General features: G+C 35.7%; 1 protein-coding gene across 1 annotated transcript; it reads right to left on the minus strand.

The window, feature by feature from the left end:
* Positions 1 to 2,719: 2,719 nt before the first annotated feature.
* On the minus strand, positions 2,720 to 25,055 carry LOC139970666 (sodium-dependent multivitamin transporter-like). Its single transcript, XM_071976544.1, has 16 exons — positions 24,918 to 25,055; positions 22,982 to 23,133; positions 20,330 to 20,549; positions 18,805 to 18,922; positions 17,587 to 17,654; positions 16,311 to 16,465; positions 15,389 to 15,529; positions 14,139 to 14,224; positions 13,254 to 13,301; positions 12,875 to 12,954; positions 11,732 to 11,820; positions 10,037 to 10,179; positions 8,609 to 8,762; positions 7,722 to 7,815; positions 6,612 to 6,751; positions 2,720 to 6,073 (listed from the first exon to the last, which is right to left on the minus strand). Exons 2-16 carry the CDS (start codon positions 23,104 to 23,106, stop codon positions 5,968 to 5,970), a joined length of 1,767 nt encoding a protein of 588 aa, XP_071832645.1. The 5' UTR covers positions 23,107 to 23,133; positions 24,918 to 25,055; the 3' UTR covers positions 2,720 to 5,967.
* Between the last annotated feature and the right edge of the window lie 506 nt (positions 25,056 to 25,561).

Consider the following 25,561-nt stretch of genomic DNA (forward strand, 5'->3'; position numbering starts at 1 on the left):
AATACCGAGTACAATCAGTAATACCGAGTACAATCAGTAATACTGAGTACAATCAGTAATACCAAGTACAATCAGGAATACCGAGTACAATCATGAATACCGAGTACAATCATGAATACCGAGTACAATCATGAATACCGAGTACAATCAGGAATACCAAGTACAATCAGGAATACCGAGTACTAGATTCAAGTAATATACAACACTGTCATGTGTTATAGTATCTTGTTTTATAGAGGGAAATGTATAACGGTTGAATAAAATTGTAAAACATTCTGTAGAGAGTAGAAAATATATTATAAGGTAAAATACCTGTCTATCTTTGTATGAATATGTCTCAAGAAGTGTTAAATTGGTGTAATGGATGAGTTTGGGCAGACATAGCACAAAAATACCATAGCGTAGCCTGCAGAAGCACAAAATATGAATCTTTCACATGATCCTGATATTCCAAACAGAAAAACACATGCTCAAAAAATTAGTGATAAAACATGAAGTGGTTTAATGATCAGGAATGGTTTTATTGCAAATGTATGACACACACAATACAAAGTATTGTATAAAATAAACAATTAATACTTTTCTGAAAATGAGGTTACCTCTCTGATGTTTCTCTACTCCATTAAAAATTATCATTATATAACATATTACCTTATTAACCTAAAAATTATTTGACCTATAGGTAGAGACTGGATTTTAAAGGGTATCTTAATGAGCAATAATGCCAACAATATCACAACTCACTGGCAAAAACTAACATCTTACTTAAACTTCCAAAACTTAAGAAATCAAAAGAAAAACAAAAAAGATTTACCAAACTTGAGAATTACCCATGTAGGCAAATAGAGAGACGTTTGCCCTTGCATTTAAGCAGACTGCAAGAAACTAAAGATGAATACTTACTAGGATTATAATGTCAGCTGGCCACCTAACTTTCACATAAAGTATGTATGTATGTATGTATGTATGTATGTATGTATGTATGTATGTATGTATATGTGATCTTCCCGCAAGCAGGAACTCGCGAAAGAAGCCATGGAGGCTTGTAGACTCGCAAGCTGACCGAAGCCAATCTCTCGGCACACATCCATTTAACGTCCATGTCAGGAAGTTGTTATTGAACAACACCCTTGCCAGACGACACACATTGCTGTCGGCGGGGAATCGAACCGGGGATCTCATGACTGGGAGACGCCGGCGTTAACCACTAGGCTATACACTCCGCCTAAGTAAAATGATGAATACAGTCAAACTTCACATCAACAGAAATGTTGTTTACAAACCTGACAGAGAAATTTATTTTTTGAATAAATCTTCATTGTTAACTCAAAATTCTCTGGCAGTGTATCATCAAGTATGTGACACATCCCAAGCACATCAGATGGACTAACCTAGTATATGTTATATATGAAGTACATAAACAGTGCATTTTACAGGGAATGACCTAGTATATGTTACATTAAGTAAACATTGCATATCACAGGGAATAACCTAGTATACAAAGTAAATGCATATCACAGGGAATAACCTAGTATATGTTATATATGAAGTACATAAACATTGCATATCACAGAGAATGACCTAGTGTATGTTATATCTAAATTCAACAGCATATCACAGGGAATAACCTAGTATATGTTATATGTGAAGTACATAAACATTGCATATCACAGAGAATGACCTAGTGTATGTTATATCTAAATTCAACAGCATATCACAGGGAATAACCTAGTATATGTTATATGTGAAGTACATAAACATTGCATATCACAGGGAATAACCTAGTGTATGTTATATCTAAGTTCAATGGTATATCACAGGGAATAACCTAAGTATATGTTATATATGAAGTAACATAAACATTGCATATCACAGGGAACTACCTAGTATATGTTACATAAAAGTAAACGCATATCACAGGGAAGTACCTATCACACTGAAGAGCAAACTACTACTCTATTATTGCTATGGCAAAACTAAATTATCTCTTCATTAAAGAGAAATGATTTAGAGAGATGTAAGATGTTTAATTTCTAGTTCCAAATAACTTGTTTGAATACCGAAAAAATGGACATTTATGTTGGGGAAAAAAATATTCAAAATTCTAAACATTCTTTTAGGACTAGAATCTAACAGGACACTTCACATATCATCAAAGCTTTACAATGGATTTATTAATAAAACATGATTGTAAACCAACAGAGGTAAGAAGACAGAAAACCCTGTAATTATTAAAGAAATATATAAATATTATTATATATTCTCATTTATGATATCTTTAAATTCCTTAGTTGGTACAACAACTTTCTTTTCGTTCTCATTCTTTGAAAACTTGAAAATTATCATATGATTACATTGGACCCTGATTTCCAATACTGCTAGTGATAAATTCTACCTTTGGTTTTCATATTATTAAATGCTCATGATAGAATGGTTACCCTGTTTATATATGTCTCCTGTACCCTCTCCAACCCCATTCTCCTTCAGACATCGTTTCCACTACAAATTCACATATATGAGGCATAAAATATTTTTAAATTTTTTGACAGAGTATTAAACCACATGACAAATCCATCCAATGTCCGATGTGTTTAGGAGTTGTCGAAATAAAGATATATGGAGTTTACTATTGTTCTTAAAGTTTTCTTATAACATCATTATACAATTCTTAATGAAACAAAACTTTACTTGGTGTTGATCCAGAATTAAATAAGCCAAGATAAATATATATATATATATATATATATATATATATATGTCAGTTATAGGTGAAAACACGAGAAAACATCGACTTCTGAAACATTTATGCATTTATACGAAACACAAATTTAGCTATCAAGATGTTAGGTTTCAGTTAACTGCCGGTTGTCTCGTAACAAAAAGGATAAACAGCTCTGTGAAAAATGACTAATAATAATAAAATTAATATAAATTAAAGATGCAAGTAATGTTTATCAATTTGACGGCACCAGCAAAAACTTTGAAAAAAAAAGACAAAGAAGAAAAACCAAATATTGAACTGTACAACTGAGGACAAGACATCAAAAACACTTTCTTCACATCTTATATGCCATCCTATCTTCAGCTCAATGCTGGCTTATGTCTGAACCACTCTTGATGGGAAAACAATGTAACATACAATAAACAACCGTGGTTCAAAATGGAACCTACTAAAATTGATATATATTCATTTGTAGGTCTAGTCGTGTATCAAGGCCAGGCCTTCTTGTACGACCTTACAACAATTAAGTCTTTGGTACAGTGATTAATCACACACATATTATCAAGTGTGCACAATTCAAACAGTCACTCCCGGGGAGGGGTTCTAAGGAGTGCGTCACCTCCAATAGGGTACTGCCAAAAGTTGGCACATGCATGAAAGTTTATTTTATATGTTACCTTGTAGGTCCCCGTTCTGTATACACCCATGTGAGGTGGGGCATAGGCGATTATTATATTATTGCCGAAGGGGGCAACGTTATCATCCGATCAGGACTGGAACCTGCGATGCTTAAGATGGCAAGTCTACTGCTGTAGCCAATCGACCACAATATACTCCAGATAGCCACTATAGCCAGCCAATAAGGAATCAGCAAATATTATACATGAATAATTCATTATCCCTGAGATAGTTAATAGAATATGACAACTTTGCAGAATATCACTCCAATTATTAAGACTGAAGTAAATCATTCATAATAATTAAGCATGGAAATAAAGTGACATATCTCTACATTTTGAAAGCAATCTTCAGACTATTGACACCTCTATCAACCCTACTATTAACAAAAACTGGAAAATGCTATGAAATTCAACCGAATCTTTATCCAAAATATTCCAGTCAAGGCCATTTTTCGAAATCTTCTTTGATTGCTTTTTTCTAGATCGTTTGTTAAAGACATTGATCACCGAATCATCTCTGTTGCACCTTTTAACAAAACTTGTTGTAAACCCCCTCTCTGCTTAGAACAATACAATAATTAACTATATGACACAGACCAATAATTTCTACAAGACAAAGACTGCTTGTGACGAGTAAAGGCAACAGGATGAAATGAACGGATTTCACGGAGAGGAGCGGAAAGTTTCAACGGGAGGGTTTCGTGAAATGCATAGACATTTGGTAGGGGTATGTAACAACAGTGCAGCCTCAAATCACAGCAAACCTAACATTAAGAAATAAGATATGAGAGTCGTAACATTTTGACCATTATGACCAAAAATAGCCAAAGAAAAGTTTTCGACTGCCAAAAAAGAAAAGAAAGGTCAACGAACTTATCGATAATGAGCTCTAAACAAATACTGCCCTTCTGCGATTTAAACATATTTTGTCTTCTTGGATTCTACTGCATATTAGCCAAGTGAAAATCTATATGTGAATGTAACCATGAATCTGGCAGAAAAACAACCACTTATGTGGCTTGATTAAATCTCTCATAATTCATGGTAACATAGAAGTACCTGATTTGGAGACCATTTCATTGATAAAATAGTTATAGTTTTTTTTTTCTCAAGGGTCATCAGGAGCTTATATGAAACCCTACCCATGTGGTGATCAAGGATTGATACCAGTTTACATCAAGGATTGTCTTTTCAATATTTAAAAAAAAAATGGTTTTCCTATTTTATTTGCATTCATCTCTTCGGCACAACAAATTATGTTAAAATGAAAGATCGATCTATTTCATGACATAAAAAAAACCCTTCATTTCCTTTATCAATAGTGCAAGGAATCTCCTTGCAGTTTATAATTTCTTTGTCTTTTCAATAAGTGTTCAGAAATTTTCAAAGCAGGTGTATAATTGTCACCACTATTTCTACCCATGGCAACATCTCCACCTTCTATGTTATTCTGTAGAGCTTAATATTTTGTTGATACATGAAGTTCTAATTGTTAATTGCAAAGAGTATTTGGTTTTAATCAACATTTTATATTCCACTAAAAGTTTGCTTGAACAGAATATAGGGTCATCTTTTATACAAAATTCAGTACAAAATATTTGTCAGAAAACCACTAACTAAATATATTTTATTTCACCCCGTTTCTTCATGCTCGATAGATGATGGTATCATGAAATTGAAAAGAAAAATATTTTCTTTCTGATATACAGTTTCTGCATAACTTGTAAAAGTGATTACCCAACTTGTCATTTGGTGCTGCAATACACCATCCATGATTACAGATGGTTGTGGATAACCATTAAGCCTCCTTGTTTTATTTATTATACTCAAGTGATAACGAGCATCTCAAATAACGTATTTCTAATCGATGCTAGCGCACTGTAAACAGTATTGTCGATCATTGATAAGTGAAGGAATAAATCTCTTTACTCGTATCTGTCTCAGAGAGACATTTAAAATCAACCTCTGATGTTTCTCTTTCTTGTGCTCTATGATAAAGAATTTTGAAAGACAAACTATGGAGAAGGAAGCCCGGCTTTTATAAGGTCATAGACGAATAAACGCACGGTTGTGGACAAATAGCACCAGTATGAAAGATAATTGACCATGGTAATACCAGGATACTCTTCTTACATCCAAAAACCTTCTGATTTGATGAAGTAAACAAAAGAGTGGGATCTTTAATTGACCAAACAATTCCCACCCTCCCCCTACCCCTTACTTCCTAACCCACCCCTCTTTTAATTAGTCTTCCTAACCAGTAACACAACAATGACTTACTCCATCTGTTTCTATTTCATAAAAGTAGTCATTTTATGACAATTTTAATCTTTCAGATAGTAGATGGGAAGTGTGTATGTGGGGGGGGGGGGCTTGTGTGTGGAGACACAATAGCTAATGAGTTTTGAAATGAAGTAGGTCAAACCAACATTCGACCTACCTAATGCCCCCATCCACGATTATCAATTTCAGACGCACCATCACTGTCACTTATTAGTGAAATTCTTTGGCAAGATCTAAACAGAGGGGAAAGAAACAAAATTTGCTCCTCATGTTCTTCTGGAACTACATCTTTTCAAGCTCATGTTCTGTAGCTTCAATATTCTCTGTCAGCTTCTTCTTGGAGACGACACCATTGGAATCGAGAACTTTGTGGTCCACCTGCTTTGGTCTGAGACAAAAAAACAGAAATCAAGAATGCGTCACTTGGCTGATAACTCGGTAAAGAATTAGATCACAGCTTTTAGATTTTAGGAAACTAAATAATAATGCCCCCTAAACTTGATATTGAAATTTAGAATGTTACTGACATTATGTTTAATCAAATGACCAAAATGTCATTTTAATCGGGGGAAAAAGAGATGAAATGAGTGAACTGATGACAACATTACTGATTAATTTTGTCAGAATTCCTTCCTGAGCCTAATTCTTTTTCTACAACCCCCTCCCCCCACCACCGCCCTCTTTTTGTTATGTTCATGCTTGGCCCTATGTTGCAACCCGTAACAAGTTTTTTTTTAAAGGAGAGAAATTAGCAATGATCATAATAAAAATGATTTCTACAGAGGGTGTATAAGCAAGATGAAATCTTTCTGTTTCAAAGTTGAAATATCCTGAATCTAAATGTTTGAAAGGATATCGCCATTCACACTGTTGCTAACCATGTAAATACAACAATCATACATCCCCTCCTCCACTAGAAACCATACCTGATGAATGTAGCCAAGAGCTTTGGGTCCACTTTCTTGGATTGCTCTGCTGGTATTAGGTATCTGAATAACTCACTGAGTGGGACGGCGAGTAACACAGTGGTGGAGATAGTCAGTGTCGCGTACCAGTTAAAGGACAGCTGAGGAACAGAACAACAAACAGACACCGAAATGAACATTTACATTTTCATCCAACAAGATGATTAGGCTTTTTCTATGGTGATGAATCCCACACCATAACACCTTATACTTTAATCCAGTAGACATCTAGGCCTTCCGATCGGGTGATGAACGTCCCGTTCTTAAATGTGATAACACTAAAGCGTTAGTTGTAGGAAAATTTGGCTGAATAAATGTGGGTAATTTTCCAGAATTTAAATCAAAATTCTGAGTGCCAACGGGTTTCAGGTTACATATCATCTAAAGACTCGCCAGTCAGTTTTACTGGATGCAGAAAATATATATATATCTAAGTCACCACAGAATTGCTGGCGACTATCTACTTACTCAAACAGCAATTTTTGCTGTTGTTATAATATCTTTACACCCAACTAACATAACATTACTTCAAGTGCGAATGACCAGAAGACATCAAGATAGTAAATTTTTATTGTTCTTTGTAAAAGTAGTCTGCATTTCTGAGACGATGATGTGGTGAGTTTTCTCTTCTTCGCGTATAAATCGAGCAAAAAAAAATAAAAAATTCAAAGTATCTTCTTTTTCTAACGGTTAAGTTAGGAACAACCAGACTTTTGAAAAGATCCATGCAAAATGTATATTTAACAAATACTATATATACAACCAAATATTGCAATAATACATTTTAAGAAGAGCTAAAAGGTTCTTTCAGCTTTTATCACAGATCGTCAAAGAAGTGTATTTTTTCAAGCTAAATTTTCATCTAACAATCAAACAGAACAATCTATTGAGCAGGCTGCCAGACCACTGAGCATTTTTCATAACAACTTTCTGTCGTATTATTTTTAAAAAGATGTAGTTGAAATATTTCCCTAAATGAATAAGCATGGGAGTAAAGCCATATAGTGATAAACGGACGAAATATACTTCTATGCTCCCTGGTTACATTTGAAGAACTTCAGCGGTCCTCACCTGGTAGATGGCTAAAGCATCTCTGTTAATAAGTGACCCGGCACTTATCCAAGCACCGAGGGCAAAACTGCACAAGGTTCCTATCAGCACTCCCCTAGAAAGGAACAAAGATCGAGAAAATACATCGACATCGTCATCACAAATCTAGCCACGGATTAATAAAAAATTCATTCATCTAGTCCAACTATCTGTTGCCTGATTTAAGTTTTTGGTTAAAGGTTTAAAGGTGAGTGGCTATTAGCACATGCCACAAGATATTTATTGATAAAAGAAGACCACAAAAATTAGTAACAGATTTATCTACAGGTATCCCACAAAGTAAATCTAAACTTACCAAATTGAATATTTCAAAAGTTAACAAACAAACTTTGATTTAAATGATAAGTGGAGAATATGTCACAAGAGATTTATAAATGAGATGAGATAAATTTAGCAACAGTTTTATCTAAAATATAAATATATTTATAGAAGTTGTCCAGGGTTCCATAAACCACAAAGCAAACTTAAAACTAACAGACATTCTGTAGTAAACAAGTTTAACAAACAAACAATGTATTATGGTATTATATTATTATGATACCATAGAGGATGTTGTTATTTTATAGTAATATTCAAAAGATATAATTGATGGAAAAGAAAAGTTGTTCATTTAAGTTATGTTCCCAAGAAGCGTTGGTTTTACTCTGTATCTGTTACAGATTCTGAGCAGAGTTATAGTTCAAAGGTCATCATTTGCTATTAGGTAGGCCTGCACATGTTTGCTTGATATACTATTCTTTCCGAGATGTATCGGTTGGACCGATGCAATCTACTAAGTTGCAAAACAGGTTTGTCCGAGCATTGTTCGTCAAAGTGGTAATTTGGAAGAATATAAATTATAGACTCACCACGTGTTAGCTCTCTTCCAAAACATGCCCAATAGGAAGGTTGCTACTAGAGGGCCTCCTAGTGCTCCAAATATAGAATTAGCTAGAGTGACTAACGTCCCCAGTCTGCTAGCGGTAAAAGATAAGACTATTGTGAAAGCACCGAATACAAATGCTGTGAAAGAAAAGAGGTCGAAAGAGAAATGTCAAAGGTCACAGAAGATCTGTTAAACCGAAAGCAACTTAGCAGAAGCATTCATCACGATAACCACGACATCGTTTTCGTTCGATGCAAGAACTTTTATCGTCTGAACATTTTTGTATGAATGTACGACGTATGTATGTGTCAATACACTCAGAGAGCTTGTTGGAACTTTCTTAAAATTTCTTTATCATTTGGAATGAAAACGTGACTAGTCAAGCAAAGTAACTACATTCACAACTGTATTAAATTAAAACAATGCAAACGCTACATTTTGAATGAGTTTTTCCAATTTCTTTTAATACTGTTCTGCTCCATTAAAACCAGGCAATATTTGATTGGCTCTTTAGCCCATCGAAGTCATTCCCAAGAATCAATTAGATATTCCCTTTCAAAGGTTTGTGTTTAAGAAAAATAAAAGATTTGCAATAAATTTTTTGTGGCACAGACTATTCTCTGTTTGGGAGTAAATGCTTCAAAACTTACTAAATAGGAACAGATAAACCAAATTGTTGTGTTGATATTGCATGGCTTGGTAAGAGTGATACCAATTTACAACCCAATGTAAAGACAAAAAAAACCCCAAAACATACAGTTTCTTAGCGTCGGATAATAAAAAGTGACTGGAAGTTAAGACTAACACATACAGTGTTGAGTTAGTAGCTAATTCTGCACAGTGGGTTTTAGTACACAAATGTCATTTTTACTGCTCTTTGAAAACTGTGATCTTAAATGAATCTTCCTCCTGCTAAGCCAACCATACAAAGGTCTCATACAATTATGATCTCTTAAGAAGATCAAAATAAAATAAAACTGTTAGCAAACTGCTTATCCACTAGAGAGCCTGTGTAAGAGAATGTGTGAAAGTAAGTTGGCCTGACATTTCAATCCTAGCAGGATCTTCTTCAAAGGCTAAATGACAAGTAACAGTAACAGGAGGGAAAACCCCCTTCCTTGTCCGTCCACTGTTTATCTCCTACCTCTCCCCTTCCCCTGTTGGTTTCTTTCTTTCTTCTCTCCATCCCATGTCTACTAATCCCCTTACATCTATCTCTTTGTGTTCACCATGCTCATTAACCTGTCTGTATTCTGTGCATTTTTTTGTCCCATTTGTTAATGTACTTGTCATTTAGCCTCTTAAAAAGATGTTTGATAATTCTCAAGACCTTTCTGTCTAAATCATTAGGTTTAATACACTTGAATTAAAATAACAACCTATATCATTTGATTTGCTTTGAATTCCTTACTAAGAACTTTCGCTATGAGAGTGTTGTGTGCATCATTGTCCACTAACTGCGTGTGTGTCCTCTCTGCGTTCCATTTCTTGAAAGGTTTGTAAATGTCGACGAGTATGACAGCCACGATGGCGTTCAATCCAGAAGACACGGTGCTGAAGAGAAACGAGATTGAACGACGACCGTTTTTATGATTTTATCGACTACTTACGTAAAGTGATATCACTGACAGGCAAAGCAGTGGGTATTTGCACTTGGGTAAACTAAGAATTAAGTCTAATTAAGAGTTTATATGTAGCTGAAATATTCATGAGAAAATCTTCTCCAATATACCGTTTATGGCTATGAAATATTGAAAACATCAAACCCAATGGCTCTGTCAGATATGTGTTTCATTGATTAACACAATAATGCAAAATGTAGGCAAATTTCAGATCTCTGTACATCAAAACAGAGCTGCATGTTTAACAGATCAATATAAAACAACCATACTAGTATAAAAAAACAATTCCGATTGGTACCACATTGTGTGAAAGACTGGTTGCTATGGTGATACAATCAGAGTTGTTAATAACTTCATTTGTCAAACTGTTGCAAATCACAAGGATTTTTTTTTTTTGGTTTTTGTTGTTGTTGTTGTTTTTTTTTGGCTTTTTTTTTGGCAACACGCCTGTCAGACTATAATAAAGACCCCACAAGTCAAAGCACTGTACTAAAAAAAAAATATATCTGGAAACACGTTTGAGTACAATGCATACTTTTATACATACACCATATGTGCACATAATCATACAAACTGTGAGTCCTTTTGAGTACATCATTCTTGTGTGTAAGTGTTGTTCAGGTTTCAGTGTACCCTTATGAGTACATGTAAACATCTGTCTATTCAAGTAACGTAAATGCAATTCTGGTTAGATTAATTCCTTTGGGGGTGGACAGCCTCCTTTCATGTACCCAAGTAACATGCATCCATCTTACATTTCAGCCAGTCATTTTGATTAAAGAGAAGGCTTCTTATACAACCTCTATAATGCACAATGTTACTCAATTGTCTGTGGCCCTTTAAGATACATAATGCTGTACAACACACTTACATGTATGTAACTTGGGATTCAATGGCCCCTGTTAATTACAATACACAAATTATGTACAACAAACTTAAATGTACGTGCCACTATGGTTTCAGTGAATCCTTTATACTACAGAACAAGGTTTAAACTTCTCCCACCCCCCCCCCACCCACCCACACATATACAATATAATGGGCAGTATGACATGTATAAATTGAAACAAATCATGTAAGACCCAACACACCCTTTGTTTGAGCACTACAATTACAACCGCTCTAGACTGCGTTTATGCCCACCACGTACACTTAGGGCCCGCTAAAGATACTCATTTGTGCCTAATTCTATCCATATATTTAATTCACAAGTGAGAAGATAAGTTTCTTATTTGTAGGACTTGCTGTATATATGTTTTTATTACTGTATGTGTATCGCAGTCTATTGATACTTATACTATTACTGTATGTGTATCGTAGTCTATTGATACTTATACTATTGCTTTTCTTTTTTTTCTTTTCGTTTACGACCTGTGTAAGCCGAATTTCCGATTGTGGACAATAAATTCAAATTCAATTCAATGTATGATAAACAGTTAAGTAAAAGAGAGAGAAACATGAAGTTGCAAATGAAAGCCAGTTACCTGAGTGCTCCAGCAAATAAACATGAAATGAAGAGACCCTGGTAGCCTGGTATATGACCAAACTGTTCACTCACAAAAAACATCAGAATCTGTGAAAAAAGGAAAATTCCACAGAATAATTGAGTTAAGATTGGAGTCAATGATTTGGTAGCAGCAATGGAACACAAAAGTTAAAAAGGCAAATTATTAGAATTGTGACATAACTGGGTTGTCAGCTCAGGGATAGGTTCTTGTAAACAGTGCTTCTAATTTAATCGACTACTATCTATCGTTTTTATTCTGTTTGTGTGATTGTTTTTTTGTTCAGGCAGTAGGTTTTTGACGAGCCATATAGGGTTTCTTGGTTTACTTCTTTAAAACCATGTTTGCATATGCATTCATTTTAGATTTAGACTCTGTATTACATATCTAAAATGTGGTGTGGAAAACGAACTAAACGAACAAATAAACGAATGAACCAATGAATATATAAGCTAGGCAGACTGATGAATTTCTCTCTGTTTGAATTTCCTTCACAAAGGAACTTGGATTTGATAAATAAAATTTTATTGATTATTCCAAATTAAATTTTAACAGCTGCGTTAATAAACTGGACTGTATTATGTGGATGAAATGGGAAACGTCTTCCAGATTCAACGAAATGGACTGTCCGAACCATTTGTGCCAAGAAAACTTCAAAGTGCTAAACGAAATTTAGCCAACAAGGGAAACTCTGTAAATCTGTAAGCTTTGCAATAACACAAAAAAATGTTGCAGGCTTGTTATACTTAAAGACACATTTACTTGAAGACCGGATTGCCATGGTAACTTGAAGAAATATTTTGCATAAGATGCTCCACTCCTCAACCCTTGACAATTGTTTTCAATTCCATTGTCCTATATTTGTGTGTTTGCAATAAAGAAGTTAGCCCATAAAAGTTTATTCAGATGTTTACATGAAGGTTCAGGTAAAATAAAAAAATTCATGCATGTGATATTATTGGATTGAAAGGTTCACAAATACATCTGGCTACCCAGACAACAGGACAGTTTGCTTCCACCCCAGCCCCCACCCCCCCCCCCCCCCGATCCACTATCTCTTCCCTTAACCTTTGGTTTATGTAAACCCTAAAGGAAAGAATTTAAGAATCAAACTATGATCACCTGATCGGATTTGTCAAGGTCGGGAGGAGACCGCCCATTTCCCTGTGGTGTTGGATAAGTGATATTGCTGGCAGGTGAACCTGTAGATATAGATTGTACAGAAATAAATGTATAAATAGAAACACTAAAAAACATTATTACTATAGTGTAACATAGAGATTGATATGATTATTACTATACATTAATACATGTTATGGTAGATTACATAAGATATGTATTTCCACAGCTGTTGCGATACATTACATAAAAACAATGTAATGCCTCCTGTAACTGAAAACATTAAGAGTGTAGTAATAATTCATTGAAATATGATAGCAGGAAATATAATACAGTAATACCACTCAACAATAATTGATTCAAATTCAAGGAAGTTAATTACCTGTCCCTGTGAGGTAACCTATTTCAGTTGGATTCAAATCAGATGGCTCTGGGAAAAGGAAAGAAATAAGTCGATAAATTGTTTCGAGGCTGAAGAGGTTCATTAGACATGTCGTACCATGCATCGACTATCTGGGTGCCTTTTCACCATATGAATATGCATTATGAAGATTGCCAAATAAAAACATTTACTTTACAGACTTCCAAGACAAGTTAACAGTAGAGGATGTGTAATTGGTCTCTTTAAACATCTGACCAAATCTACCATTGTGATTGGTTGGAAGGTATATATTTCTTTGCCTCACATTACCAAAAAAGAAAGACCATTCTTGGCATGTACAAAAGCTATCTAAATTCATATATGGATTGTCATTAAATTACTGACAAAATAAACCTAGCATAGGAGTGTTAGCTCAGTGGTTAACGCCGGTGCCTTTCAAAGGTCCCAAGGTCGCGTCACTCCAAGATTAATGTATGTCGTCCAGTTACAGAGTTGTTGACAATTGACAATTCATAATCATGCACGTTAGATATGAATCTAAGAGACTGACTTAAGTCAGCTTGCGGCTTTGATAAGCCAATGATGGCCTCTTCGCGAGTTCCTGCTTGCAGCAGGATCTAAAATACATACATACATACATACATACATACATACATACATATCAAGATATGGCGTCTTCGCTGATTCCCTTGTGATATACTTGCTATGCTACCAAAGATTTATATGAGAAGGCATCCACACAATTCGCCTGTCAACTTTACTTTTGATTGAAACTGAAGATATTAAAAGAATCAACATAGCTTTAAACCTCATAAAACGATGGATAGTAGGATGACGAATGGGAATTTAATTACAGTTTGGTACTTCAAAGGGCAAAAGGCTCACCATTGTAGAAAGCATACAGAACCAGGCCCTCTATACAGGTGATGGCTACCAGAGTCGTTACAAATGGAAGGTTCAACCACGCTGAACTGTAAAGCAAATGTGATGTTCAGTAAAATGATAAAATGTTGAAAAGGATGCAGGCTCAAAAGAACCAAAAGGTTCTAATCCGAAGGGTTTCGATATTGCTAAGAATGAGGTGTCTTGCATATTACTGGAATTACTTCCATGGGGATCTTTGTTAAGATCCACCCTGCCGTATCTAGTCTTCAACGGAGATAGTATCACTTACATAGCAACGTCATATGAAAAGGATGAAAAAAAAAGGAAAAAAAGACAAACAAATTTGAGTGCTCCCAAACATGTCTATATGTATGAAGGTTTTAAGATGTCGGCTTTAACAATAACAATCATAATAATCAGGCATTTATTTTTACGACGCTTAAGCGACCATTAATGTGGGAAAAACCCGCAAGGGCTTGTGGATTACAAACTAACACTTCCAGTGGCTTCCAATTCAACATTTTATCTGAAATTTGAAAATCTTTTCAATTTAGAAAGTCATTTCAGATGGGAAAACCGTAGATTGCTCTTGGATGAAAAACCCGCCTTACTATGACCCCGCCAGGGATGGAACCCCGAACCTCACGATTGCTAAGCCTAAAAGCTTTAAATGCCACTGCCTTTATCCACTCGGCTAAACAAGGCTATGATGTTGACAGTCAAGTGCAGACTTTTAATGTTAAATACATTGTTTTAAAACTTTGAATAACACAAACAAATAATGTTCTTTCAGCTTCAGATAAATTTTAGAGCAGCCCTGGGATCATGTTTACACAAAATTTGTCCTTGATAAACTTTGGTTTTGTATCCGAGGAACTGTCATAATGTTCTATATGATTTTGCCTTAGCAGTTTCGTCTCTTTAATTGATGAACCTCAGATGTTTAAATGGCCATTTCTCTACATATTTAAAAGAAACCTGTACAGATTGCAAAGTTTGTAATGGTCTACCAAACAACCAGAATGAATTTTATTGCTTAAGACACAACACAGAAAAGTCCGTGACAGATCTATCATTCAGATAGTAATGCAATAGCAACATCATGTTCGCAGAACCTACATACCTACATTAACACCTTTAAGCTCCATCAAGACAAAACTATGTTAAAAGGCTTAACATGGCTATCCAGTTCAACACGGACAATTTTTGGATAAGTACAAACAGGACAAACTGACCAAACCTCTACTTACAATTGAGCATGTCTACGTGACTTGGCAGCTAGGAACCTCTGGACGGCAGTTTGGCCGACAGCCCAGAGAGGTAAAGAATTCAACCAAGTTCCAAACACGACTCCAAGAAAGGTCATTCTGACAGTGGGGTCAAATGGAAATCTGAAACGAGACGAGTAAGATTGTAATGGAACAATGTTATCAGCTCCCTCCCCTCTTATCACTTTCCATTGATGAGAAATCAACTCTTTAAAAATCTTTCCACACAGACATGTTTTTTTCACATTACTATCAATGACATGCATGTAAGTTTCAATTGTTTTCAATTGTTTTGTAATTAGCTTGGTCACTAGTTGAGCCTTGCTGTTTGCTAGTGTCCTTTATATGTTAACCTTCCTACTGTAATGTTAGGTTGTAGTTATCTTGTACAATGTAAGGAATAAATTTGAAATTCAAATTGAAAAGTTGAAAATAGTGGAAATGAAATCCAACCAGCCAAGTTGAAGAGAGCAACATTCTGGTAAGTTTCTAGGATTTAGTATGAAACGGTAAAATAAAATGTTTTACAACAAATCCAGCCAACTATTCTGCATAAAAAGTAATATTTACTGAACAGGAGGTGAAGATGGGAAACAGGGATAATTGATGAAGAGAGATTACCTCAAGCATCTGTTCTAAGAAAAGCCACAAATTTAACAGGATATGAACACTGAAGATTGGTATGTCATTAATATTGGAAAAAGGAGAAAATATGTTTAATTTTAATTTCACACTGTGATGCTTTTATCTCACAAATTCATTTGTTTTAAATAGGTTGTATTGTTCGTTAAGTTCTGTTTGTTTGGGTACCTGTAAAAGAGAAGTTTTTCTAACAAATACATGATAGTCGCCGATGACTCATCGTATAAGAAACAGGAAATGAGAAAGGCAAAATATATCTTACTCAAAAAAATTTAGCCTTCCTGCCTCCTTGTTAATTTCCCAAACGTGGCTCATACCACCGGCTTCTGCCGTTCCCATGACGATGACCAGGATGCAGGTGATGAATATAACAAAAAACATCAACACGTCCGTCCATATCACTGCCTTCATACCTCCCTAGGGGAACAAACATATTTCAAAACAAAAAGCTTTAACGGAACTTCGACCCTACAATTCACCAATAAACACGGTTATTATTTATACTGTAATATTTTTGGAAATATTCCAAAACACCTGTTGAATGTTTTTCACAACATGCACAGAGTCGCGGTTCATCATGTCATTTACTAAAGGAAAAATCAACTATAATTGGTATTTGTATTGCAGCAGTTTACTTTCAGACTTTCAGTAAATTACCTTTGATACTTCATCTGATGTAAAATTTACAGCTTAACAGGCAACAACAGTTGTTGTCTTTTTTTTTTCAATATTGATTGAAGATAGGCACTCCAAATCTGTGCCAAAAATAAAAAATAGATCTCCCAGGTTATTTTGCTATGAAATAATTTTCAGTTAATATGCAATAGGCATTTTCAGCAGTTTCTGATGACACTGAGGCTTGACACTACTGTATACAAAAATGTTAAAGTGACTGTATTATTGATAACAGAAAATCCAGGGACTTGATATTGCTCTCCTCATGTTGGCATCAAGGTGAACTACAGTACTGTACTATGTTCAAAGGGAATTGTGGAATTTTTTAAGGAAAGCTCAGTGATTTTGTTGCTTTTCTTGTTACAATCCATGCTTAGGTTCAAGCTGTTCCTACCAATGGAAGGTCAAGAAGGTCAAATTTAAAATTATTCTGCAAATCTACAAATCTTGGAGATATTTCTGGCACAGTAGACCTTCATTTCAGGAGACACTTTTATGTCTTCTGACTGTCACATGACATCCAAGGACTGTTGCTGGGAATCAGGGACTTCTGGTCACCTTAACCAAAACTAAGACAAATATTAAGTTGACATTCAGAGCAAGAAACACAAGCCGTGCAGATTTAACTGAGTATGACTAATTTCAGCATGTCATTCCTTGTCTGTGTCTGTGATCCAATCTTTACAGAGCTGCTGTAGCAGTTAACCCAAATTCGTTTGTTGTTCTTAGCAATAAGGAACAATACAAGGAGTGAAAAATTCACTGTGCAGACACTGCAGACAGACCAAAGGTCTCTAAATTTGTTTGCAATCTCCTTCTTACTCTTATAACGATGTTTATTTTGAAGCCTGCAGCTTACTTACCAAGGTGGTATAAAATGTACAGACAACCCCCGTAATTAAGATGGTCTTCCACAAGTCAAATGTTGTAACTGTGGAAACAGAAACAGAAACATCTCTCAAATAAAAGAAATCAATCAACACCTGAGTCACTTATGTGTTTTTCCCGCAAATCAATGTGTTTTATCTACCCCCACCCCCCCCCCCCCAATCAAATGTGTTAGATCCTTGTCTCACATATGAAACCAGTTTCTACAAACTAACCCTTGTACACTTTTACACCAACAGAACATACTGCAATTATGCAATTTCTTTGCTTCAGGAGTCATGTTATGTTTCAATATGTATGATCCAGTAGACAAAGAGCCGAATTCTTGACCTTTTTATATGATTTTCACATTCGGCATGATTGGTAATAATACCTGGGCGACTAAACTTTGCAGATTTGAGAGGGAATCTGTTGTCAAGAATACACCCATTTAACATTCACTTGATGAAGAAATCTACAGTGAAGGATGTCTTACTTGTATTATTAAACTTGGACTCTTAGTTGGTAGTTTTTTTTGTAAAATCGGTGGCAAACGACCGCCAAGATGCAGCCAGTTGCTTTAAAATGGACTCACAAACTAACCTAACATCAAAATGACTATCAAAAATTATACACAAGAAATTGCTTTGTACTAGCAGAACTCTACATGGTGACCATTTGACAATTTCCCATTAAACTGTGCAGGCCAAGTAACTTGAAAAGTGTTTTAAATAGTGTTTATATGGGTACCAAAAATTGGGAACCGGGTCCCCGAGGCTGTTACCCGTCGGGTATCCGGGTACCCAGAAATTTGTCTATTTACCTTCTGGTATAGCTTTTCAATAAATTGCAAATTGAAAGCTATAATATAGCAAGTGTATTTTTCTCTGACAATGTTTCCATGTTCATACATGTTCGTTAATTTCAATTTGCATTCGTTTCTTTCAATTAACCTGTCATTATAAAAATTTGTAGCTTTCGAAAAAACATTTGTAAACTTCTTAAAAAGTAAAAGAAAAGGAATATACACATTCAATAAACAAATTTAAAGGATTCGGGTAACAAATTAGGAACCGGGTAGTAGAGCGTCGGGTGGGTAACCAGGTACATGGATAACCTGTGCAAACACCGGTTTTTAATTCCAAATTGAGATTAAGATGAGGGGAAGATGACGGAATTGGATCGAAGATAACAAAGTACAAAATTGGACTCACCGGCCTCGATAGCCAATGCTGGAGTGAAGGTGACGATGGCCATGTAGAAACACGTCTGGAGTATGAATATGCATGCTCCCACAATCCTTAGGGAGAGACCATATCGAAGTTGGAGGTACTGTGGATAAATTATAAATTGAGTTAAAATCCTATGGTTTTCTCTTTTATACAGACCTTAAAAGTCATACAGAGCGGCCGAAAAGTCATTTTAACTCGAAATTAAGACACAATTACTCAAAACCTCCGCAGTCGGCACGTACTTAATTTCTCACTCTGTTGCTAACCTGCTGGCTCATGTCCAACCTACCGGTATGAAGTCTAAGTCACTCTTAAGACTACAAGAAAGAAAAAAAAAAATTTCCTTCAAATTTCCAAATGGCTTAATAGTGATTCCTTGCACATCAGCAAAGGTTCTTATACTCGTGTGGACCTGTTTAAGCCGCTTTCATACCTTGATCTCAGGTGACCTTAAATGACCTTTGATGTCTGACGAAGCAAGGTTTAATTCTATCAAAAGAATGTGGGAAATTTCATACCTCCGGTTTATTATTAAATGTTCTTACTACTACAATTGACTGAGCATTTTCCACGACAGAATTTTGAGCTGACAAAGGGAAGCTTTTGCGCCTAAATTTCCGTTGGACTAGACCATACGACCAAACCAGCTAAATATACAAGCTTATTGTCTTTGGAGTTGCTGGTACTGTAGCTGTGTGGAAGGAAGTAGATCTTAAATCATCACGTGTGCATTGAATCAATCAAGCGACGCATTAGAGCTGGAAATAACAGACCATGAAACCGAGATGACAGAAAAATGAGGGTATTTGTAAAGGAGTCAAATTATCAGAGGAAGTAAGGTTTTAAGGGTGATTAATATGAACATCAACTTATTTGTGGTAAAGAGAAGAAAAAGCAACTTACTGCAAAAAAGGCTACAGAACCTCAATACTTCTTTTGTGCAAACAGTTGGGTCATTCCATGTCAAATCACCAAATTTTGGAGTTTGTTGTAGTTTGACCTCTTTTTCTTAAAAATTATGTTATGCTTGGGAACACAATGAAATAAGCATATTCTGAAAATTTCAGTTGCATTGCTTCAAAATGGCCTGATTTAATCACACTTTGAAAATGGCCTACTATCGCAATTTGTATTCAATTCCTAAAAGTTTTTTCTACATTGCTAACTGAAATTGTCACAGTATGTTACCATATCACTGTAGGTGAACTCTGGAAGGACCTTCAAAGTAAAGTAGTAAACTGTACATGCTGCTTGTAACCCCCCATTACCATATTTTTGTGTGGTTTTCTTGCAAAGAAAGGTAACAAAAACAAAAAAACATGTCACTGCACAGTTTTGTTACAAACTACAAGCCAGTGAAGTTTAAGATGGATGTCTACACATACATACGTGTGCATGCTTTATGTGTTGGCTTGGATTTACTTGGATAATGTCAAACTATTTATCCGGTGACAAGAGTCCAATTCTGGAACTACCCCCTCCTCATTTCCCTTACTGATTTATTTACCTCGTAAGCTGTAGTTATGTCAAGACCATGAAAGACAGGGACAAACACCAGGGCAATGGTAGGAAAGAGGAGAAATTGCATGAGGATGAATGCCATATACTGCCCTCCATACGTGTAGATCTCAGCAGGAGTCCCTAGCAACGTGACCGGAGAGATGAACGAAGCTAACAGCGTCATAGCGATAGCTAGTCCGTACACATTACGGTCGGCCAGGAAAAATCTAGATGGTAAAAAGACGAGAGTTGGTAAAGTGATGAACACACACATTGCTTTCGGGCATGTAGTCACGGGAGAGGGGAAGGGGGCATTCTGGGACGATGCCCACCCCAATTTCAATTATGCCCCAAACATTTATTTTCAAAATGATGGTGTCAGTAATGGACCCCTATGGGGATCCATGCAAATGGCCCCTCAAACAAAACAAAATCTGCCCCTCCAAATTTGACAAGCTTGCCAAAGGCCTCACTATGCTCACAACTAACCTTGCTTTAGATCACTGCCTAATTGCTTGTTCATCTGTGTCTTTCTTTAAACAAGATGGCTGCTTTTTATATACTCTAACCACATTACTTTTCAAAAGACTCACTCAAACTTGTCTTCAAGAGCAACATTACAATACAAATGTGGATTTTAAAGTTATTCTTTGTGTCCATTATGCAACTATACTGAGTTGGTTATTGACTGCAGCAGTTTAATATGGACACTACACATAGTAGATTCTATCAACAACAAAGATCTACGGATTCTGGCAGGCTGCCAACCAATGCAAGGAATAAAGTAACTAAAAACAATCTTGAACTTTACATGACGGTGTCTATACCCCAAAATACGTCTCACGACCATACTGTATGTCCAGTACTTTCTCACTGTTCAGATATTGTATTATTTTAACTGAACATCTACTTCTATCTGTACTGATGTGATAGTGAACAAATTGCTGACAAATGGAAACTGATTAATTAGTTCATTAAATAATATATCGTGTAAATAATTGGCTGAACTTGTTTATTAATTCAATAATAATAATGTAGTTACGGTAGTACGGTTAGTACAAAGGTAAAGGTCAACATGGTCAGTTCTTTGAGAGTGCAACAGTATGTCTGAATTTCTTGACCACTTTGCTGCCAGTTCATCATAATTTAGCAATCTGATGTGGTCCCAGATAATGTATGGTTGTTGGCATTGAGGTTTTTTACAACTTTTTAATTTATCATAAATAACTCATAATCAAAGGGTGCTGATCTAAATCTGATTCTAATAGGGGGGGAGGGGGTGATGACCATAAAACCTCAAAAGGTTGTTATCTTATGACCATCACTGCACAGTGTTACCAACCAATTAAAGACTGTGAGAGAATACTCTTGGTAAGCAAAAGAGATTAACAGTAGAGTCACTAAAAAAAAAACTTGTCTGCGGGGGTGGGGTGGGGGAAGGGGGAGGAGTGTACTTATGAACACAATTCACCATTTAGCTGAATTTGCAGTTTCAGCTCTAGGATAAATAAACTTCAAACATACAGTACATGCTCAAATGGAACAGTACTCTTAACCAGCACATAAATTACTTCCCATTGTTCTCAGGTGGGGACCGGTAGGGTCACCACTAGGGTCACCACCACCCACTAAGGGTCTGAACCTTCTGGCAAAGTCAACAGGGAATTTTGAATTCACTGTGTATAAATGTATACAATACTTGCATTTTGTGATGTTATGGTTCTAAGCCAAGCATAGCAAATTGGGCAGAGACAGTACATATATGAGTTTGATGAGAAGAGAAATGTTTCTGAGAAAAACATTTTAAGTACTAACTGTACCCCAACCATTCTCAGCATGAATAATTAAATAAGGCTTGCTGGTTTCAACAGTTTTCCAAGAAGGGATAGGTTAAATTCAAAACATTGTGAATTTTGACCTGTCCTATATAGTAAGGGCACTTTAAAAGGGATTTGTAAGGTGCACCATGGAGCTATTTCGGTAATAGCTCCATGGGTGCAAAATTGTGTGTCATGTGATTTCAAAGAAGACATTTTGTTGGTAAAGCTGTACAAACAATGGAGATATTGACAAGGGAAGAGTGATATTCAAAATTTCCTTATGTACATAGTTTTAGGGATCATTTTAATTGACATGGCCTTAATGACGCTGTTGAAACACTGTACATGTATATTACGTATTAAAAGAATACCCACTCCCAGAGTACAGACAAATCCAAAGCATCAGGCTGCATCTGTCCCTTTGTTTTAGGTAATGGTCTTACTGTAATACTGTCTTAGCAATGTTCTTCTCATATAACATTTTCCTACTTTGTATAGTAGGAGTATTATAGATGCATAATGCATGCATTTAGTGCTATGCACTGAAACTAACAGGTCACATAACACCAACCACATTTTACAATTTAAGGACATTACTGGCGACCATTTGATAAATTAATTTGGAGATGTGGAAAGGAAACTTAACAAACAATAGATGAAAGACACTCAAAATGATGTCCAAAGAGAAAATTCTTTTTAACTTGGATTACTATACAGTAATTGATATGCCTAATAAACCAGATAAAGTAATTGAAACCCTACGCACATTTATAATCGCTTAACCCAGGCAGATTCAAATACTGTACCAATTCTCGGCATAGCATTTTTATAGCGCTTACCGTTTAGTTGTTTTCTGGCCACCTCTGGCAACACTATGGTATATGCCCATCGTTGCTGCTGCAAATAACATGACAGACATCAATACAAAATCCACCCATCCTAGTGGATTTGTTGTAGTTGTCATGGCAACACTGAAAGGATCACACTTAAGCTGAAAAGTAGATTGATGAGAAAAGATATAAACAAATCTCAAAGTGAAATAAGAGAAGAGAGTTAACCTGCTATATCATAGTAAAGACGGTTAGGACCGTTACAGTACAACAGGTAGTTAATTATACCTTTATATTCATCATTATCAGGAAAAGTCATTTACTAAGTATCACCTTGTAAATTTTTCCAAATATGGCAAATATAAACGCATTCACCGGAACCTTAAGAGTCCAGGCTCGTTCTGCCTCCGAAACGTTTTTCGAGGGGCCGGGGGGGGGGGGGGGGGAGAGGGAACTGGGACAGAAATTATGTAAATGTCATCTGCAATTATGCTACAGTAGGCATACGGTAGTGATTGCATTTAACATGTAATCTAGCATACAGCCTAATGTACTGCACAGGTTACGAATGGAAAGGTCAACACACCTGTTCGCACATGCATCGGATAAATGTTATAGAATATAAACAGTTCTAAAGAGATACCATTGTCTGAATTTTTCATACTCACTGACCCTGCGAATAGGCCACAAATCCAGTGTGGTTAAAAAAGTTCATTGACATTACTGTGCGATAATTTACTACACAATATAGTATTAGATTAGATTTGTTTATTTACCATATAGATTGAATGCATAACAAGATGTTAAAGCTGAACTTTTCCCAGAATACTGTAGCTATAGATCATTACTAGAACAGAGAACTTAACAATTTTACTTCGAAACATTTTGTGGTTGTAACAGAACTCGCTGTAACAATAAAATAAGAGACAAAGAATGCTACAAAAAAAATGTGTTGTGGTTTTAAAACTTAGAGCTACAGAACACAATGGCATAAGCATTGTGTACAAAAACATTTCCTGATAATCAAAGTTGATTTTCTACAATTTCAAATTTTCCTAAACCAAGTAAGATCCTAAGCTTTGCCCAAGTTCTAGAAATCAACCCCCCCCCCTCCCTCTCCCACATATTAGCACATAATAAGATCCGTGAGAGGCCGCAGAAATGATAATTTCCTACTGAAATTTGATATGACTTTGGTTGCTATCTCACTGTATACCCTATCCCACAGGATCACATCAACATCAGCTGTTCCTATTGGCAAGGTACCTTGTGTTGCAAAAGGTCTTATTTTGTTTTGCTTAATATTCAATGGCAAAATTATTACTGTAATTAGCATGACCTATCTAAATACTTTCACATGACCTAGATTATTGGTAATATCTACTTAGGCTTAAGCCTACATTTTTCAGAGTCAGAACTGAGGATTGTTAGTGATGACAATTTGAAATGTGGGAAAATAGGATAACTTTCCTGCCAAGTTATGCCACCTGCAAAATGTTTTCAAATGTCACTAGTTTTTGGTTATTTTTGTTTTGTGTAATTTGTAGTTGCCTTTTAAGTTTTGCTTAGTTAGCATTGGGCCCCGGCCAGTAGTACTTACTAGGCCTATAACTGGTTACATTACTAATAAATATGATATAATATGTTTATAATAAGATACCAAGTACAATGGTACGCTACTAATTCTATATAACTACTAACAATACGTTCAACTGTTGTGTCTGCCTTAATTAGTTAGTGAGTCCTAAGAAAGATGTAGGCTCACACATCCTATGCCTAGTCACCGTCAGTAGCAGCAGTTATGCGAGTGACCTACGATACGTTGTCATTCAGGATTACAAATAAAGTTGTGTTGTTATGCCTAAATCTGTCACGTTAAGCCTAACGAATCATTTTTATGTTAACATGACTGCGACGTTTTGTAACAGAAAACTACCTTTATTACCTTTTCCTTGTGTACAGCAAGCGATGGAATTTCTTAAAATTCTTATCACTCGTAAGACTGGTTAACATGCGATGTCGTACGCTCAGAACCTACATAACACTATAGCACTATGTATGCTCTGTGTAAAGTAAATAGAACAAGCATGCATGGCTGTAGTAATCGGATGAGTAGAAGGCGGAGCCTATCCAGTTTATTGACTTCTGATTGGTCGATCTCCTCGTACAGTTGTAGCGGGTTGGCGATTGATTTTTGTTTATCTTTTCGGCTATACATTGGCCGATTCATAACTTATATGATATGGGCGGCCATTTGGGCAAAAAACACAAAGATGACACAAGAGACAACCAGACAAGAACAAAGATGAAAAGAAACAATAAAATAAGAATGCAGTGCATTACAGATAGACTGAAAGGATATAGCGATGAAACATTATTAACAAGAAAAGAACAAATAAACAGACCAAAATGAAGAAAATTAACATGATAATTCAGCTAATCATAAGTAAAAGATGCACCAAAAGGAAACTGAATAAACAACCAAATTAAACTACACCAAGCCATCAATAAACGACATGACTGCGATTGAATGTTTTCCCCATAAGTCAAAACGAACGTTGGGACAGAAACACAATGTCCATGGGGAGA

The sequence above is a fragment of the Apostichopus japonicus genome, chromosome 8 (assembly GCF_037975245.1).
Source record: "Apostichopus japonicus isolate 1M-3 chromosome 8, ASM3797524v1, whole genome shotgun sequence".
Classification (NCBI taxonomy): domain Eukaryota; kingdom Metazoa; phylum Echinodermata; class Holothuroidea; order Aspidochirotida; family Stichopodidae; genus Apostichopus; species Apostichopus japonicus.

What these genes read in the sequence shown, in the direction of transcription:
- LOC139970666 (XM_071976544.1), bottom strand. Translation starts at nt 23,106, where the DNA reads ATGACAACTACAACAAATCCACTAGGATGGGTGGATTTTGTATTGATG. An exon ending in GTACATTTTATACCACCTTG is followed by an intron (nt 16,466 to 17,586) that starts GTAAGTAAGCTG and finishes TTGTTCCCCTAG; the next exon opens with GGAGGTATGAAGGCAGTGAT. An exon ending in TCTCATAGCGAAAGTTCTTA is followed by an intron (nt 8,763 to 10,036) that starts GTAAGGAATTCA and finishes TTTCTTTCACAG; the next exon opens with CATTTGTATTCGGTGCTTTC.